Here is an 18754-nt window from a genome sequence, read left to right as displayed (position 1 = left end):
ACAGACTCAAAATGATAATGACAAGGGATGCCATTAAGATTACGAGACTTATGGGATTAACCATAATGCAAGCAAGCAAAAATTTCAGGAGCAATAGGTTGCTCAGGATTTTCGGAAGACCGAATGGTATTTCGAAGAATGTTGTGAACTGCATGAATATCTGGGGATGAGCGGATACTCGATAAATGCGAGTAATTATCCGTAGTGGTATGCATGTGGCAAAGAACTGCAAGGCAGTAGGTACAAAGTATTCTCGGGGTATCTTATAATAACAAGATCGACTGGGAATAAAAGTAAGCACGACAGGTGTAAGTATTTATCCATACGGATATTTCGGTGGAAGGGAATTGCAAAAGCAACGGGCACAAGGTCTCGAGAGAAAATCGGAGAGTATCTTCGAAATCTTCTGGTGCAGCCGGCGATCATCTGGACTGAAGGGGCTCTCCGGGAGAAAGTAATTTCGAAAACCTAAAGTTAGATTTTAGTAAAAATCGTTTAACCCGAATAGAAGAGAGTTCAGAATCCCGGAGTAAAGATCGAGGAGTAAAAGATCCTAATACCACCCAATGGCAACGTGGGCCCATAGGCCACACAGCCATGTTAGTAAAGGTTTTGCAATGACTAGACTCAACTTCGGCCAAGGAGTTGGAAAGGGGATTCCTACAGGCAGTCGGCTCTGATACCAACTTGTGACACCCCCGATTTAATCGTACACTAATCATACACGCAAACGTGTACGATCAAGATCAGGGACTCACGGGAAGATATCACAACACAACTCTACAAATAAAATAAGTCATACAAGCATCATATTACAAGCCAGGGGCCTCGAGGGCTCGAATACAAGAGCTCGATCATAGACGAGTCAGCGGAAGCAACAATATCTAAGTACAGACATAAGTTAAACAAGTTTTCCTTAAGAAGGCTAGCACAAACTGGGATACAGATCGAAAGAGGCGCAGGCCTCCTGCCTGGGATCCTCCTAAACTACTCCTAGTCGTCCTCAGCGGGCAGCACGTAGTAGTAGGCTCCTCCGGTGTAGTAGGAGTCGTCGACGACGGTGGCGTCTGGCTCCTGATCTCCAACATCTGGTTGCGACAACCAGGTAGAAGGGATAGAGGAAAAAGAAGGAGAAAGCAACCGTGAGTACTCATCCAAGTACTCGCAAGCAAGGAACTACACTACATATGCATGGATATATGTGTAAAGGGCCATATCAATGGACTGAACTGCAGAAAGCCAGAATAAGAGGGGGATATCTAGTCTTATCGAAGACTACGCTTCTTGCAGCCTCCGTCTTGCAGCATATAGAAGAGAGTAGACTGAAGACCTCCAAGTAGCATCGTATAGCTTAATCCTAACCGATGATCCTCCCCTCGTCACCCTGTGAGAGAGCGATCACCGGTTGTATCTGGCACTTGGAAGGGTGTGTTTTATTAAGTATCCAGTTCTAGTTGTCATAAGGTCAAGGTACAACTCCAAGTCGTCCTATTACCGAAGATCACGGCTATTCGAATAGATTAACTTCCCTGCAGGGGTGCACCACATACCCCAACACGCTCGATCCCATTTGGCCGGACACACTTTCCTGGGTCATGCCCGGCCTCGGAAGATCAACACGTCGCAGCCCCACCTAGGCACAACAGAGAGGTCAGCACGCCGGTCTAAACCTAAGCGCACAGGGGTCTGGGCCCATCGCCCTTAGCACACCTGCACGTTGCGTGGGCGGCCGGAAGCAGACCTAGCCTAGTGGCGTTCCAGTCCAATCCAGCGCGCGCCGCTCCGTCGCTGACGTCAAGAAGGCTTCGGCTGATACCACGACGCCGGGATACCCATAACTACTCCCACGTAGATGGTTAGTGCGTATAGACCAAATGGCCAGACTCAGATCAAATACCCAGATCTCGTTAAGCGTGTTAAGTATCCGCGAACGCCGAACAGGGCCAGGCCCACCTCTCTCCTAGGTGGTCTGAACCTGCCCTGTCGCTCCGCCACAAAGTAACAGTCGGGGGCCGTCGGGAACCCAGGCCCACCTCTACCGGGATGGAGCCACCTGCCCCTTCAGCCCCCATGTCCGAACAGTATCACAGGTAATGTATCAATGTAGAGTATATAGTATATGCCCGTGATCACCTCCCGAAGTGATCACGGCCCAGTAGTATAGCATGGCAGACGGACAAGAGTGTAGGGCCACTGATGGAACACTAGCATCCTATACTAAGCAGTAGGATAGCAGGTAATGGTAACAACAGTAGTAGCAAGGACAGGCTATGCATCAGGATAGGAATAACGGAAAGCAGTAACATGCTACACTACTCTAATGCAAGCAGTATAGAGAAGAATAGGCGATATCTGGTGATCAAAGGGGGGGCTTGCCTGGTTGCTCTGGCAAGAGAGAGGGGTCGTCAACACCATAGTCGTACTAGGTAGCAGCGGCGTCGGTCTCGGTGTCTAGCGAGAGAAGAGGGGAAGGAACAATAAATATAATGCAAACAAATGCATGACGATGCATGACATGACAAAGCGTGGTGCTAGGTGTGCTCTAGCGCGGTACGAGGTGGTACCGATGAAGGGGGAAAACATCCGGGAAATTAACCCCGGTGTTTTGCGTTTTCGGGCAGAGGAGCCGGAGGGGAAAAGTTACGTGTTCGCTATGCTAGGGATGCGTGGCGGATAAATGGGCTGCGTATTCAAATTCGTCTCGTCGTTCTGAGCAACTTTCATGTATAAAGTATTTTCATCCGAGGTACGATTTATTTATTTTAATTTTTAAAGCTTTAAATGATTTTTTAATTCTGAATTTATTATAATTCGAAAATAAAAACAGGATATACTTTCTATACCCATCATGGGCTAGCCACAGTGGATGACAGGTGGGACCAAGGGGTCCAGTTGACTTAGTCAACAGTTAAGTCAACAGTCAATTGTTTGACTGTTGACTGGTCAAAACTGCAGATCGGGCCCAAGCGTCATTGACACATATTCAACATTTTCTTTTAAGTGGATAATTAGAGGGGGTCCACCTGTCATTGACTAGTATTTTAATAGGTTTATTTAACTAGTTAATTTAGAAGCGGGGATCCACATGTCATCTACTATTAGACTAATTAACTAGTACTCCTACTAATTAAACTACTCCTAACTAGCATGACCGGCCACACACGGCTCCCGCACACACACATCACGTAGCTAGGAGTTGATTCTATTATCTGAACATAGCATTTTGCGATTTTTATATGATTTAATCCAGGCATCGAACAGATTTGGTCCAATGGGATAAAATGGAGTTCGTCATGCAAACTTTCTACTCATACTATTTTTGCTCATGTTAGTAGTTGGTTAACCACCATTTAGAGACAGTATAGAGGGTTAGTCCTTGTAAAAATAAGAAAGCTAGCTAGTAGCATCTACAGTAGCAAGCACTAGGCAAGAGCAGCGGCGGCTAGAAATAGCAGGAGCAGTAAAAAAAAGCAGCGCAGCAGCATGCATCAGTAGCAAGCAGCGGCCAGTCGGGGCGAGGGTGCTACCGGCGAGCGGGCGGCGTGGGCTGGCGGCCAACGCCGGGCGCGGTGACGCACGACCTGGAGGGCGTGCGGCGAAGGAAGTAGGGCGCGGCCGGTCGGCGTGGCCAGGCGGGCGCAGCAAATAGCAATGGCAGCGCCATAGTAGCGTCAGCAACAGAGCAGTAGCAGCGGGCACAAGTAGAGCAGCAGCAGCAAGAAGCAGAGCAGCAGTATGCAGGGGGGTGCGGCCTCGGGCGTACGCGCACGCGCGAGGGCGCCGGCCTCAGGCGGGCAGAGGCGCTGGGAGCGCGCCCGGTGTGGCTACGGCAGGGTCTGGCCATGGCGAACTCAGGTGGGGGCGGGTCTACGGCGCCGATTCCAAGGGAAGAAACAAGGGGAACGGGAGGAGGGCCTCACAATGGAGGACGCATGCGAGCTCGAGGGGTCGGGGAGGCCGGCGGCTGTCGGAGACGACCGAATCGAAGGCGGCGAGCTCGGGGCAGAGCTTGAAGATGATGTCGAGCTTGGCAGCGCCCCGGCTTGAAGTTGAGGGCGGGGATGACGTGGAGGAGTCCGGCGGAGCTCCTGGGCGGGAAGAGACGGCGAGAAGAGGCGGTTGACCGCGGCAATGGCGACGAGGTGGCCTCGGGGGCAACGAGCGGAACGCAGAGGGGCGAGGGGCGCCCAGATCCATTGAGGAGGGGGGGGAGTGAGGGAAGAGAGCTAGGGTTTGGCCCGGGGCGAGGCCTTATAGGAGTGGGGGTGCCGGCGGATGGCCGCCACGGCGACGACCGGTGCCGTGGCAGGCATCGGCCATGGCCACGGGGTGGTTCGTGAACAGGGGAGGAGAGGAGGGGTGCACCTGGGCCGGTGGTCCAGTTGGGCCAGGGAGGTGGGTGGTTTCTTTTATTTTTGTTTTTATGTTCCTTTGTTTATTTTCTCTCTGTTTTATTTTAGTTTCACATTGCTATAGTTTAGATAAAATACCAAACTAGTTCCTAATTTAGTTTCATAAATATGTCACTGCCCCATTAGTTCGGGCAATTAAATAAATTAGTTTAATATTTCATTAATTGAATAGGGCATTGAATTATCTGTTCCTGCTACCGTTTTATTTATCTCAAAATATTTAAACAATTTCTAAAAGTGTGGTTACTTCACCAAAATAATTTATGGATTATTTTCCGCAAACCGAACATTTTAGTTTTACGTTTGAAAACTTTTGATGTTTGCCATTAATCTCAAATTTGAATTTGATTCGTTTTGAACTAACGCGAGATTAGCAACAGTAACCATCGTGACGTGGCATCATTAATAGAGGTTTACTGTACCTTAACTACCCGGGCGTCACACAATGGTCTTTATTACCTTCGAGTTTCTACCATTTCAGGTAACGCTACTCCAGCTATTTCAAAGAATTCTGATTGTGATGTTACTAACCTTTGGCATATGCGTCTTGGACATATGAACTTGGTTTGACAGAGTTAAATAAGAGAGGTCTTCTTGATGGATATGAACCTAGTAAATTGAAATTTTGCGAGCATTGTATCTTCGGCAAGCACAAGAGGCTGAAGTTCAACACTTCGACTCATACAACTGAAGGTATTCTTGATTATGTTCATTCTGATTTGTGGGGACCATCTCGCAGTGAATCCATCATATCTACCTATGTGCGCTATTTTCATGCCGTTCCAAGTAAATTTGTATGTGCCAACTCTAATTTTCAAAATGAATTTCCTTTTTGTGTGCCCGTACCGCTCATGAAGCGGCAGGGGGTGGCCAATATTTTCCATGCTAGATTTTTTATTCTCAAGATGAGTGTTTATGCACTTGTCATTGCACGAGAGTGTGGCAGGTAATAGAGATGCCTAGTCCCTAAATGATTTTTTATTTATGTTGTCAAATAATAAATTCTTTGGAAAGTGTTGGTATCGAAGGCACCATTGGATACGGCTAGCCATGGATTGTGAAAGAATGGTGGAAAAAGGAATAAACTTTATTTTATGTTTGGGAATCGCCTATGACTTATCTAGCATGGAAGGTATTGGGGATTCTTTGTCGTTTCGTTGAAGGGAAAAGCATGTCACTCAAAATATTTTATCTCTCAATTTAAGCTTTGAGCTCTGGCACCTCTACAAATCTCCGTTTCCCTCTGCGAAGGGCCTATCTATTTACTTTATGCAATTTTTATTTTTATTTGAGTCTCCATCTTCTCTTACAAAGCACTAACTAGGGAACACTATGATCATACTTGTGCATTGGATATAGCTAATATTTGAGTATGTTTCATGAATGGATTAATAATTGAGCATAATGGGCTAGGGATAGCTTTTCTTTAGTGTTGATATTTTGAAAAACATGGTTGCTTGTTGATATGTTTGAGTATTGATGTCCTCATGTCAATTATAGACTATTGCTTTGAATTATCTAAAGTCCAAATGTCTATGCTACAAAAGAAAATAATATATGATGAACATGTTAGACAGCATTCCACATCAAAATTTCTGTTTTTATCATTTACCTACTCAAGTACGGGCAAGAATTAAGCTTGGGGATGCTCATGCATCTCCAAGGTATCTATAATTTTTTATTGTTCCATGTTGTTATATTATCAATCTTGGATGTTTTATAGTCATTTACTAGCAACTTTATATCATTTTTTGGGACTAATCCTATTGACATAGTGCCCAGTGCTAGTTGCTGTTTTTTGCTTTCTTTTACTTTGCAGAAAATCAATACCAAACGAAGTCCAAATGCAACGAAATTTTTGTAGAATTTTTTCTGCCCAGAAGACACCCAGGAGGCCCAAGAAGTGCACCAGAGGGGCCCTGTGGGGCCCACTAGGCACCAGGGCGCGCCCTGGTCGGTAGTGGAGCCCACAAGCACCCCCTCCACCGTCCTCTACCTCTATAAATACTTTAAAAATCCCAAAAACCCTAGGGGAGTCGATGAAACACAATTTCAGCCGCCGCAAGTTCCAGAACCACGAGAACCAATCTAGAGGCCTTTTTCGGCACTCTGCCGGAGGGGTCAACGATCACGAAGGGGTTCTTTATCATCACCCTTGCCCCTCCGATGATGCATGAGTAGTTTACCACAGACAAACGGGTCCGTAGGTAGTAGCTATATGACATCTTCTCTCTTTTTGATCTTCAATACAATGTTATCCTCGATGTGTTCTTGGAGATCTATTTGATGTAATGACTTTTTGTGGTGTGTATGTTGGGATCCGATGAATTGTGAGTTTATGGTCAGATCTATCCATAAATAGTATTTGGGTCTTTGCTGAACTCTTTTATGCATGATTGTTATAGACTCGTATTTCTTCTCCGAAACTTTGGTTTGGTTTGGCCAACTAAATTGATTTTTCTTGCAATGGGAAGAGGTGCTTTGTGATGGGTTTGATCTTGGGTTGCTCAATCTCAGTGACAGAAGGAGACATGACACGTATGTATCATTACCATTAAGGATAAAAGGATGGGGTCTATTCCTACATGAATAGATCGTGTCTATATCATGTCATCGTTCTTAATGCATTACTTCGTTTTTTAATGATAGCCTAGTAATTAGCCACCACTGTCGAAGCTAAATTCAAGAGATCTCCTGGTAGAGGATCCTAAGATAGGCCTCTTGGGACGATGATAACAAGGACACATGATTTACCCAGGTTCATACTCTTTAAAGAGATAAAACCCTAGTTGTTGGACTGTGTACAGAGTACAGATAAACTACCAAGAGATTCTTTGTTTTTTCTACGAGCATGACCTCTTGGTTTGTATATGGTACCGGGGATCCTAGGGTACGTGGACCATAGTCGGCTACGTACGAGAAGGTTTTTTTAGGATAACCTGCTAGACTTTATTCAACAGAGGGTATTGCTACTGAAATTACAACGGGATCTTGCGGAAGGCCCAACAAAATCGAATACAGCATCTTGTGTATTCTGTTGGGCTGCCCGATGGCCTAGGATGAAATCGACAAGGAGTCCTCAGCCCGGCCCACGAAACCGCAAGTCGACGTGGTGAGAGGCGGGCACCCCTATTTCTCGCTTTAAGCGAGCATAGGGGGATGCCTCGCGTCGGGGAGAGCCCAGATGGGTCGGCCCAGCCGCGCGGGAGGCCACGGCCTGTTTTTTTCTTTTTTCTGTTCTTGTTTTTTTGGTACTTTTCTTTATACTTAAGAATATTAAACACACACACAAAGACTCTTCAAAAACATATTTGAAAAATGTTGAAGAAGTATTTAAAAAATGTTGAATAAGTCTTAGAAAATGTAGAACAAGTATTCGAAAATGTTGAGTAAGTATTAAAAATATTGAACAAGTATTTGACAAATGTTGAATAAGTATTAAAATTGTCGAACGAGTATTTAGAAAATGTTGAACAAGTATTTTGAAAATGTTGAATTAGTATTAGAGAAACGTTGATTAAGTATTCGAAATGTTGAATAAGTATTTGAAATGTTGAAAAAATATTTAAAATGTTGAACAAGGATTTGAAAAATGATGAATAAGTATTTCAAAAATGTTGAATAAGTATTTGAATGACTATGTATTCGTAAAATGTTGAACTAGTATTAAAAATTATTGAACAAGTATTTTTAAATTGTTGAACGAGTATTAAAAAAATTTGAACGAGTATTTGAAAAATGTTGACCGAGTATTTAAAAACTATTGAAATAATTATTTAAAAAATGTTGAAATAACTATTAAAATGTTGAACAGATATTTGAAAAATGTTGAATAAATGTTCGGACAATATTGAACGTGTAAACAAAAAATGTTGATCGCTTATTAAAAAGATGTTCTTTTGACACATACAAAAATGTAGAGCGAAAACGAAAAAAAACATAAGAAAAAAAATTAAAACAAAAACAAAAGATAGAGAAGAAAAAAGAAAACCAAACAAAAAAGGAGACGAAAAAAAAAGAATGTAGAATGAAAAACCATGAAACAAACAAAGAGAAACCAAAAGAAAAACGAATTATAGTAACGAAAAAAGGAAAGCAGGAGAAAATTAATAAAACCAAACAAAAACCGAAAGAAACCAAAAACAAGTGTTGAATAAGTATTTAAAATTTTTGAATAAGTATTAAAAATGTTGAACGAGAATTTGAAAATATTGGACAAGTATTTAAAATGTTGAATAAGTATTTGAATTTTTTTGAATAAGTATTAAGAAATGTTTAATGAGTATTTAACATATGTTTAACAAGATTTAAAAATGTAGAATAAGTATTAAAAATGTTGAACAAGTATTTGAAAAATGTTGAACGAGTATTAAAAAAAATTTGAACGGGTATTGAAATGTTGAATAAGCATTTGGACAATGTTGAACGTGTAAACAAAAAATGTTGATCACTTACTAAAAAAATGTTTTTTGACACATATGAGATTGTAGAGTGAGAATGAAAACAAACATAAGAAAAAAGAAAAAGAAAAACAACAAATAGAAAAATAAAACCAAACAAATAATGTGAAAAAAGAAAATAAAGAATGTGGAATGGAAAAACCATGAAAAAAATAAAGAGAAACCAAAATAAAAATGAATGAAAATAACGAAAAAAAGGAAAGCTAGAGAAAAATAATGAAACCAAACAAAAAAGAAAGAAGAAGAAAAAAAGGAGAAATAAAAAAACCACTTGTATTTTACCTCAAGTAGTGTGTGACTCTTGTATGGACATGAACCCAGGAGTGACGAGATGGGATCGAGCGGCGACGGCAGGAGGAAAAGTTAGGGGTTTGGGTTTAGGCGGTATGCTGCCATGTACGGAAGCGAGTTGAGGAGCGACCGAGAGAGGGGTTTACCGAGCAGGAATGTGAAGGTCGTGTGATTTGGGTTTGGGGGCTAGTGCGCTAGAGCAGGGTCGGTCGTGTAGTCGAGGCTGGATCAGTGGATGTGTAGAAATTGGTGGATCAGTGGATATTCTATGCATTTTGACGGGTATGACGGGGTTCGGGTAGTACTGAAACGGATTTGAATCCGCAAAACATGCCGGTCTTGTCCAATGGATGGTCCACATGGAGATTCGGCGGACGATTGCCGGTTCTGGAGTTTTTCGGCGGTTCTGCCAGTCAAGATCTTCAAAACCTTGATCCAAGATATGTGGAGTATTTCTTCAGCCAACGACCCACATCGACATGTGCGTCACCACTTGTGGCGACGCCTGTTCATAGGCTCGTAACGCAGCTTGGCTGCTGTGGCATTATCTTGGATCTTGGCAAGTTTGAGGCATATGTTTCTCTCCTTCGACGACGCATCAGCGACGGCAGCGGCTGGATTCTTTGGCGATGGTGATGTAAATTTATTTCTGTGCTGTCCCTCCGGACTGTTTCAAAGAAAAGCCATGTATCTTGTATTTTTTTTCAAGAAACTTTCAATATATTTATCTTCAATCATGGCAGTACAAAAACAACAGAGGTAATAAAAATTACAACCATGTTCGTGGACCATCTAGCGACGACTACAGGCACTGAAGCGAGCTGAAGGCGCGCCGCCGTCATTGCCCCTCCCTCGCTAGAGTCGGACAAACCTTGTTGTAGTAGACAGTCGGAAAGTTGTCGTGCTAAGGCCCCATAGGACCAACACACCAGATTAGCAACCATCACCGATGAAGAAAGTCGTAGATCAGAAGGATCAAACCTGTAAACACCTAAACGAAGACGAACGGAGACCGGATCCAAATAGATCCACCGAAGACCGGCACCGACCAAATCCCGCAAGATCCGACGGAGACAAACCTCTACACGCCCTCCGACGATGGTAGACGCACCATCGAGACGGGGATAAAACGTGAGAGACATTATTCCTACTAAAGGACATCACCGCCGCCACACAACCCCCAACCAAGACGCTGACTCTAACAAGAACGAGAACGGGGTCCCTCCCGTCGGCGGGGGGCCGAGATCCTCCGCACCTCCATGGCCTAGAGGCCATCGGAGATGGGACGGACCAGCGGCGGCGCCGATGGAAGAAGAAGAGCTTTTGTTGTGGAGGAGGAAAGAGATTACGTATTACATGTATATTGCTACTATTATGAATGAATACGTGGTTCTCTTAAAAAAGGAAGAAAAAAGAAAGAAAGAAAACAAGCTGGTGTTTGAGGGGCAGATTTGATGTCCGTGTGTGTATGACACCGGCCCCCGAACACACAGAGCCTGGTCTTGCCAATAGCTGCACGCGATCCAATCCTCCGTCGCCGCCGGAGATGAAGCCTTTCGTCCGCGGACGCTCTTCCCGCTGGCCTTTCCTCGATGGCGTGGGATCCCGTCCACAGCGACGGCTTAATCATTCAATCATTCGCAAGTTCAGAAAGAGAGCCCCCATCAATCACTGAGCATCTACAGTTCCGCAATTGCTCGGAAACTCCCTCGGCTCTACAGCGATGGGCCAATCCCAAGCCCATGGCAGTCCACTACATCCATCCACAGATCCCACCCCACCCCATTAGCTAGGTTTCCACTCTCCAGTCTCCACTCCATGGCGGCGGCGGCTCTCCTTCCCCTGCAGGCTCGCGGATCTCATTGACGCGCCCGGTCACCCTCGCCAAACCGAGGCTGCGCTGCGCTCGCGGTGCGGCGGCGTTACACGGCAATTCGGCTGGACATTGTCATTCCGGCGGGTATGAGTTCTGTGCTGCTCATGCTCTGCTTCATGTTTTGCTCGATCCGTGCTGCAGGTGTTTGATTCTTGTTCTCGTTCGTGCTATTGATGTTTGAGTGGTGGCAGCCCAAGCTTCTCCGCAAAGACTGAGCGTGGTGAACCCGACAGGGCGGGAGGTGAGGGAGGAGACCTATGGCGCCTGTGGTGACCCCCGCACTGGGCGCGCTGGGTCCTCTGCTTGGGAAGCTCGCCGAGTTGCTCGCCAATGAGTGCGGCCGCCTCAAAAGGGTCCGCCGCGAGATCCGATCGCTCCGGACAGAGTTTACCAGCATGCATGGTGCGCTAATGAAGTACACCAAGCTAGAGAATGAGAATCCTGATGACCAGGTGAAGATATGGGTATCGCTGGTCAGGGAGTTGGCCTATGATACCGAGGATCTTTTTGACAAGTTCATTCGCCACCTCGGCAACGGTGAGAGTCATGATGGTGGCTTCAAGGAGTACTTCCGCAAGACTGCTAGGCGTCTAAAGACGCTTGGAGCTTGGCGTGGGATCGCCAGCCGAATTGACGATCTGAAGCTACGTATCAAGGAAGTGAAAGAGCTCAAGACCAGCTACAAGCTGGATGATGTTGCTTCTAGCACCCCGGTCCATGCAACCGTGGATCCCCGGTTGGCTGCTCTTTTCGCCGAGGAGGCACACCTTGTTGGCATTGATAGTCCAAGGGACGAGCTTGCCAAGTGGATGCTGGAAGAAGAAAACAAGCTTCATCGCAGGGTGTTGTCGATTGTTGGGTTTGGTGGATTGGGAAAGACAACACTGGCGAATGAAGTCTACCGCAAGATTCATGGGCGTTTTGATTGTCATGCTTTTGTGTCGATCTCTCAAAAGCCAGATAGAAAGAAAATCATCAAGGATTTAATCTCACAGGTGTCTTGCAATGCTGAATTCACAAAAGATATGGATACTTGGGATGAACAGAAATCCATCTCAAAGCTAAGAGAACTATTACAAGATAAAAGGTAATATATGGTATTGCTAATTATTTTCTATGAAATATGCGTTATGTGCAAATATCATTATTCTAGTTAATTGTTTCGAGGATGTAATTTTGATGTGCAGAGTATGAACTCCATTGCACCTCTAGTTGTGCTTGCCATTGCATGGTTTATAGGCTGATAGGAATTTTACGATTGTTTTTCTTTTATAGTGCAATTATATCTATATCCTAATTGATTTATACTCATACTCCCCTGTATTAGGTATCTTGTCATCATTGATGATATATGGTCTGCATTAGCATGGAAAGCAATCAACTGTGCTTTTCCAGAGAATGATTCTTCAAGCAGAATTATAACTACAACACGCATATTAGAAGTAGCAAGATCTTGTTATCCAGATCGTGCTGACCGGATCTATGAAATGACACCTCTAAGCGACATCCACTCTGAAAGACAATTTTTTAACAGAATCTTTGGTCCAGATGACCGCTGCCCTGATATGCTTATTGAAGTTTCAAATACTATCTTGAAAAAGTGTGGAAGCCTACCATTGGCTATTATCAGTATAACTGGTTTATTAGCTAACAGACCACGTGTCAAAGAAGAGTGGGAGAAGGTAAAAAGATCAATTGGTTCTGACTTGGACGGAAACCAGAGTCTAGAGGGAATGAAAAACATACTATCCATGAGCTATAATGATCTTCCACCAAACCTCAAGACTGTCTTGTTGCACTTAAGTAATTTCCCTGAGGATTATGTGATTGACAGAGAAAGGTTGGTGAGGCAATGGATTGCGGAAGGCTTTATTTCTGAAGAGCGTGGGAGGAGCTTTCAAGAGGTTGCAGAAAGTTATTTTTACGAGCTTATCAATAAAAGCCTGGTCCAACCAGTGGACATTGGTTATGATGGGATGGTTCGTGCCTGTCGAGTTCATGACATGATGCTTGAACTTATCATTTCAAAATCCATTGAAGAAAATTTCATCACTGTGGTGAATGGCAGTCAGACTGTTTGGGAAAATTCTCAGTGTTCTATTCGACGATTGTCGATTCAGGACATTGACCAGGAGCTTGCATCTGTATTGGCAAAGAAAGAACTAAGCCATGTCCGATCTCTTATAATAACAGCATCAAGATGCATCAAGCACTTGCCCAGTCTTGCTAAGTTTGAAACTTTACGTGTACTAGATTTTGAAGGTTGTCGGGGCCTGACGGAGTATGATATGGATGGTATAGAAAACCTGTTCCAGCTAAAGTACCTAAGCTTTTGCGGAACAAACATATCGGAACTACCATCTGGAATTATGATGCTACATGATCTAGAGATGCTAGATTTAAGGGGTACAGCAATCAAAGACTTGCCGGCGAGAATTGTTCAGCTCACTAAACTACAACATCTACTCCCTGGCAATCATTTATGGAAGATACCAATCGGGATTGGGAATATGACAAACTTAAGGGAGATCTCAGGCTTTGATATTACCACGAGTTCAGTAGGTGCAGTGAAGGAGCTAGGGAGCCTGATCAATTTGAAGGTACTCCATGTATGTTTCACGGAGAAAGGTGAAGAATCTCATGAGTACAAGAGTCATCTAGAGATGTTTCATTCCTCACTATGCAAGCTTGGAAGCCACAAACTCCAGTCCGTGTATATAAATGGTGGTGATTCATCTCCATTCGAGTTATTAGATTCCTGGTCTCCTCTTCCATCTTGCCTCCAAACATTTGTGATGGGCACCACCGAGTACTGTTTATCAAAACTGCCAAAGTGGATTACTCCAGCACTCACCAGTCTTGCATACCTGAACATTAATTTAGGTGTAATAACAGAGGAGGCTCTTGGCATACTTGGAGAGCTGCCTGCACTACTTTCTCTGAAACTTTATACCAACACGGTCCATAAAGACAGGCTTGTTTTGCAAGGCAGAGGATTCCGATGTTTGAAGGAGTTCGTTTATGAACCTTTTGATGAAGGTGCAGGGATCCTTCTGTTTGAGGAAGGGGCACTGCCAAAGCTCGAGGAGTTTATGGTGCAGTTCTTTGTGTCAATGGCAAAGGCATATGGGTTCTACTTAGGTATTGAGCACCTGCCGTATCTGAAAGATGTACACGTTATTCTTCAGAACCGGGATGCCACGTCTTCTGAAGCTGTGGCTGCAGAAGTTGCCATAAGGAAGGAAGCAAATCTCCATCCCAACCATCCCAGGTTAACTCTCTTGGAGATGGAAGAATGAAAGGAGGTATGGCTACTTTTATTATTACGAAATTTAAATAGTTCATGCTGTCTGCAATCAAGTTAATTGGTTTTCTCCTTGAATGTTATATGTATTTTCGCCATATCTTCAAGAAGCTTCCTGACGGGCTGATATTTTCTCTCTTTAGGGATGGTGCTTGAAGCTATCATTCTCGTTGCCTGAAGCTCAGATAAAAGTGGTCTCTATAGTTGCTATATGATTTATGATATTCATTTTTGCTTGACGTGTGAAATGGAAACAGACTGTTTCAATTTGTTTACTGCTGTTAAGAGTTACTCCCATCTGCATTACATTAAGAAGATCTCCATCTGTGTGGAACTTGATTGTAACTTAAATATTCAGACAAAAATTGGTTCACTCATGAGTCGCTCACGACGTTAAGTCGTTAACTACCTGGTTATATGCAAACGCTTCGTTGATTCAACCAGCATCCAGAGTTCTACATGCTGAAATTCAGTCATGGTTTAGTTAGTTGCAAATGGGAACTTGTAAACTACTCTTGTTGTGTATTAACAGTTGAGGTTTCACTGGGCGCTCTTCACTTCATTATTCAGATTTCATTATGATGCGAAATCCTGCCGCTGTTTATATACTAGGCCCGGTATTACCGGCGTGTTTGAGTATGGAGAACTCCAAAAATGTGTCTCCTATCATTGACCTTGTGCCTATAGGAGGAGGTAAGGTAAATGTACTCGGGCCTAGTTTGACAACACAATAATCAGTATTCCAGTGTCTGGTCAATGAATACTACAGATTCAAAAAAAACACAGTTTCTTTCTCAGTCTGGTCAAGAAAAAATAGGCCAAGACCTCTTTTTTAAATACTGCAAAAACACTACGGTATTTGTGCGAGTATGAATTTTTTTTAAGCCGTGGTGTTTTTTGATGTCAAACACATCAAAGTTTCTAAAACGGTGGTTCCGAAGAGCATCTTCAGCCGTTCGGCCCCTCAAGAACGCTTTTATGTGAAAAATAACGCCTCTTGGGGGCCTACGGGCGATAATTTCGGCGGGGGTGGGGACTGATTCCTAGCCGCGCCCGCATCGGTATGAGTGATTTTTTTTAAAAGCCCAAATTTGACGACATTCAGTAAATTTGGACGAAATATAGGTGATTTCATTGATATTTGGTGAATTTACATATAAAAACATATAAAAAAAGCTACTCCTAGTTCATGCCGAGGAGTTGTAGAAGGCGGTGTAGTCGTCACAGCCGTTGTCGCCATCGCTCGGGGTGTCCTTGCTGCAGCCCTGCCCTGGATCGCCACTGCGGACTCGCTGGCTCGGCGCAGCGACATCGTCGTCGCTGTCGGAGAGCACGATGACGACGCCCTCGTCGAGGAGCCAAGCATGGCAACCATGGAGGCGCTGCAATGGATCTTCTCTGTTGGAGCCAGCTTCGCTGAGGAGATCCAGCTGAGCGGTGAGCCTTGCCCAGGGCCCATGTCCTCCTCGACCATGATGAGTGGGGCAGGTTCAAGCACAAAGACCTGATGAAACTGCATTTGCATCTCAAGGAACTGAAGGAGAGGCTGATAAACCAAAAGTTTCTGTTGGTGTTGGACGATGTGTGGCCGAATGCTATGAAGGAATGGGAAGCATTCTATACACCATTCAGAACTGGACTTGGTGGCAGCATGGTCTTGCTAACTACAAGATCTCCCAAGGTTGACTTTGTCAGCAATATTATTCCTGTTGAACTCAAAGGCCTACCTACTGATATATTTTGGGAGTTTTTCAGCAAGTGTGCATTCGGCAAGCATGACCCAAAGTCATACCCTGAGTTGCAAGACATTGGTCACAGCATTGCTGATAGGTTGTGCGGCTCTCCTCTAGCTGCGAAAACACTGGGACGCTTGTTCAATGGCAATTTGACTGAGCGACATTGGAGAGACATCCTGAACAACGAACTGTGGCAGCTATCATATGAGGAGAATGAGATATTACCGGCCCTTCAACTAAGCTACTTGTATCTCCCATGGGATCTAAAGAGATGCTTTGCTGTTTGCTCTATATTTCCGGAAGATTATAGCTTTAAAAGAGATGAGATAGTTGCATTTTGGGTGGCACTGTTTTTTTTATTTTAGAAAAGGAGGATGACCCCCGGCCTCTGCATCTGGGAGATGCATACGACCACTTTATTGATTATTCTCGACCACTTTATTGATTATTTTGGGTGGCACTGTGCTTTGTTGAAACTGACGGGAGCATGCGCCTTGAAGAAATGGGGTATCGACATATGGATGATTTAAGAAGCAGGTTCCTTTTTCAGATTGATCCCAAGTTCCCTAATGAACATAGATATGTCAAGCATGATTTGATCCATGACATGGCACAGTTTATTTCTGTGGGTGAGTGCTTCCTGATGCAAGGTTTGAGCTACATGGACCTTCATAGACAAGTCCAAACAATTCGCCATATGTCAATCGAGGTGGATAATGAAGCTCCGAGAAGAATAGGAGGCATTCTACATTTGAAGAAAATGCATTCGCTTAGGATTGGAATGAGACTCAAGGCTGAGGTTTCATGGTTCCACCATCTCCCCAACATTCTCTTTTTGAGCCTGAAGGGTTTCAAGCAGCTGGTAAAGCTACCCAAAAGCATTTTTTAGTTGAACAGCCTTCGTTATATTGACATATCTGATACTAGTATGCAAGAAATAACCTAGAAATTTTGGTTTCTTCACAGCCTACAGTACTTTTATGCCGATCGTTCATGTTTGGAAACAATTCATCTGGATGTGACAAAGCTAGTTAACTTGCGTCGTCTAGCACAGCTAAAAGAAGCCAGTATAGTGTTGTCTAAAATAAGCGGGCTTGGAAATATGCCATCTCTATAGAGTTTGATCTATTTTACAATTGTGGAAGGGAATGGGCGGAGAATTGGTGAGTTGAAGGGCATGAATCAGCTTAGTGGACAGCTATATATACGTCGTTTGGTTTACGTGGAAAGTAGGAAGGAAGCTGTTGAGGCTAGGCTTGTTGACAAGCAATATCTCAAGGATTTGAACCTACATTGGCAGGACGGTCGGTGCAAATTGAGGACCAGTCATAACGGAGTTTTGGAAGGCTTGCATCCTCCTTCGAGCATGGAACATCTTATAATTGATAAATTTGGGGGTGATAGCTTTCCTCCAAGTTTGTTAAAGCCCAAAAATCTACCTGCTTTAAAATCTATGAATATAGCTAACTGTGATGGCTTTGAAAGGATTGTATATGGACAGCTGCCGGACCAGGTCATTGTACAATCTTGATTGAAGGTTGCTGAAAGGACATGCGGTGCCCCCATGTGTGGTTTTGGTAATTGATGACATTCTCTATGGACTAATAGTTGCATTAAGTTATATTTGAAGGATTTGTCCATAGGCATTTCTTGAAGTCCATGTATTGGTTTTAAGGAGTTTATGAGTTGACCAATGTGCTATTAAGGAATTATCCAAAGATTGGTCATGAGTTTATGAGTTGACCAAGGTGCTATTAAGGAATTATCCAAAGATTAGTCATGTTGTGGTGTGCAAGTTCAAGTGGAGCATCACGAAGATATCATGCTTGAAGCTTGCCGTCCATTGTGGCGACAATGGACTTGTGAAGTTGTGCCAAAGAGTGGCTCACCCATAGTGGAGTATGGGGGAGCAATCAACTAGTCTTCACCGAGCCAACGCAATCAAGAAAGGTGGTCCATCTTGAGGGAGTCAAGATCGTCATCATCTAGCTCAAGTGGACTATGTGCAAGGCAAAGGTTTGCCCTTGATAGGTTTTCTATTTTCCCGGTCTCATGGTGGTAGTTGGGAGACTGGGTTATAGGATCGGTTGCCGTACTATCAAGGGGGCCTCTCGATGAGTAGCTTGATCGTATCGTTCATAGAGAGCTCAAACCATTGCATCATTGCATCATCTTTATTGGTTCTTGTTTGGTTCTTCTCCTTGTGAGATTTGGAGCTTATGGTCATCTTGATGACAAGCTCGAGTTCATCGAAAACGGAGTTCACATGCATCTTCTATGATGTTTTCAATGTTGGAGATCATGTCGGTTCTTCTCTGTTTGAGGTTTCACTCCTCTATTTGTTAGGCATACCTCCCCTGCCTCTTCTTACTATAACCATTTGCAGAAGCTGTTGGATGCTACTCATCGTCATCTATCCAACAAGCTTGAGTTTGCTCATTTCGGAGCTCATTTGCAGAAGTTGTGCCAGTTCTGGTTTTTCTTGGAGTATATTTGTTTTCGTGGAAGTGGCACTTGGGAGGAGTCAGCGGCAGTACCGCCAGGCCTGAGCGGCAGTACCGCTGACAGCCTCAAGCGGTAGTACCACTGTTCTCAGCGGTAGTACCGCTCGTGGTCATCAGCGATAGTACTGCTTCTATTCTGCGCTGGTACCGCCTCAATTCGAGGGCATCGCC

General features: G+C 44.1%; 1 protein-coding gene and 1 pseudogene across 1 annotated transcript; both read left to right on the top strand.

The window, feature by feature from the left end:
• Positions 1–10650: 10650 nt before the first annotated feature.
• On the top strand, positions 10651–14716 carry LOC147988698 (disease resistance protein RGA5-like). The gene is made up of 4 exons (XM_087545166.1): positions 10651–11123; positions 11231–12126; positions 12367–14344; positions 14487–14716. Exons 2-3 carry the CDS (start codon positions 11297–11299, stop codon positions 14336–14338), a joined length of 2802 nt encoding a protein of 933 aa, XP_087401292.1. The 5' UTR covers positions 10651–11123; positions 11231–11296; the 3' UTR covers positions 14339–14344; positions 14487–14716.
• Positions 14717–15850: 1134 nt separating this feature from the next.
• Positions 15851–17610, top strand: LOC147988697 (putative disease resistance protein RGA3; annotated as a pseudogene).
• The last annotated feature ends 1144 nt before the right edge of the window (positions 17611–18754 follow it).

The sequence above is a fragment of the Triticum urartu genome, chromosome 1A, assembly GCF_056163025.1.
Source record: "Triticum urartu cultivar PI428250 chromosome 1A, HENAU_Tu73, whole genome shotgun sequence".
Classification (NCBI taxonomy): Eukaryota; Viridiplantae; Streptophyta; class Magnoliopsida; order Poales; family Poaceae; genus Triticum; species Triticum urartu.
The sequence above is the reverse complement of the archived record's forward strand: the minus strand, read 5'-3'. Positions and strand labels throughout refer to the sequence as shown.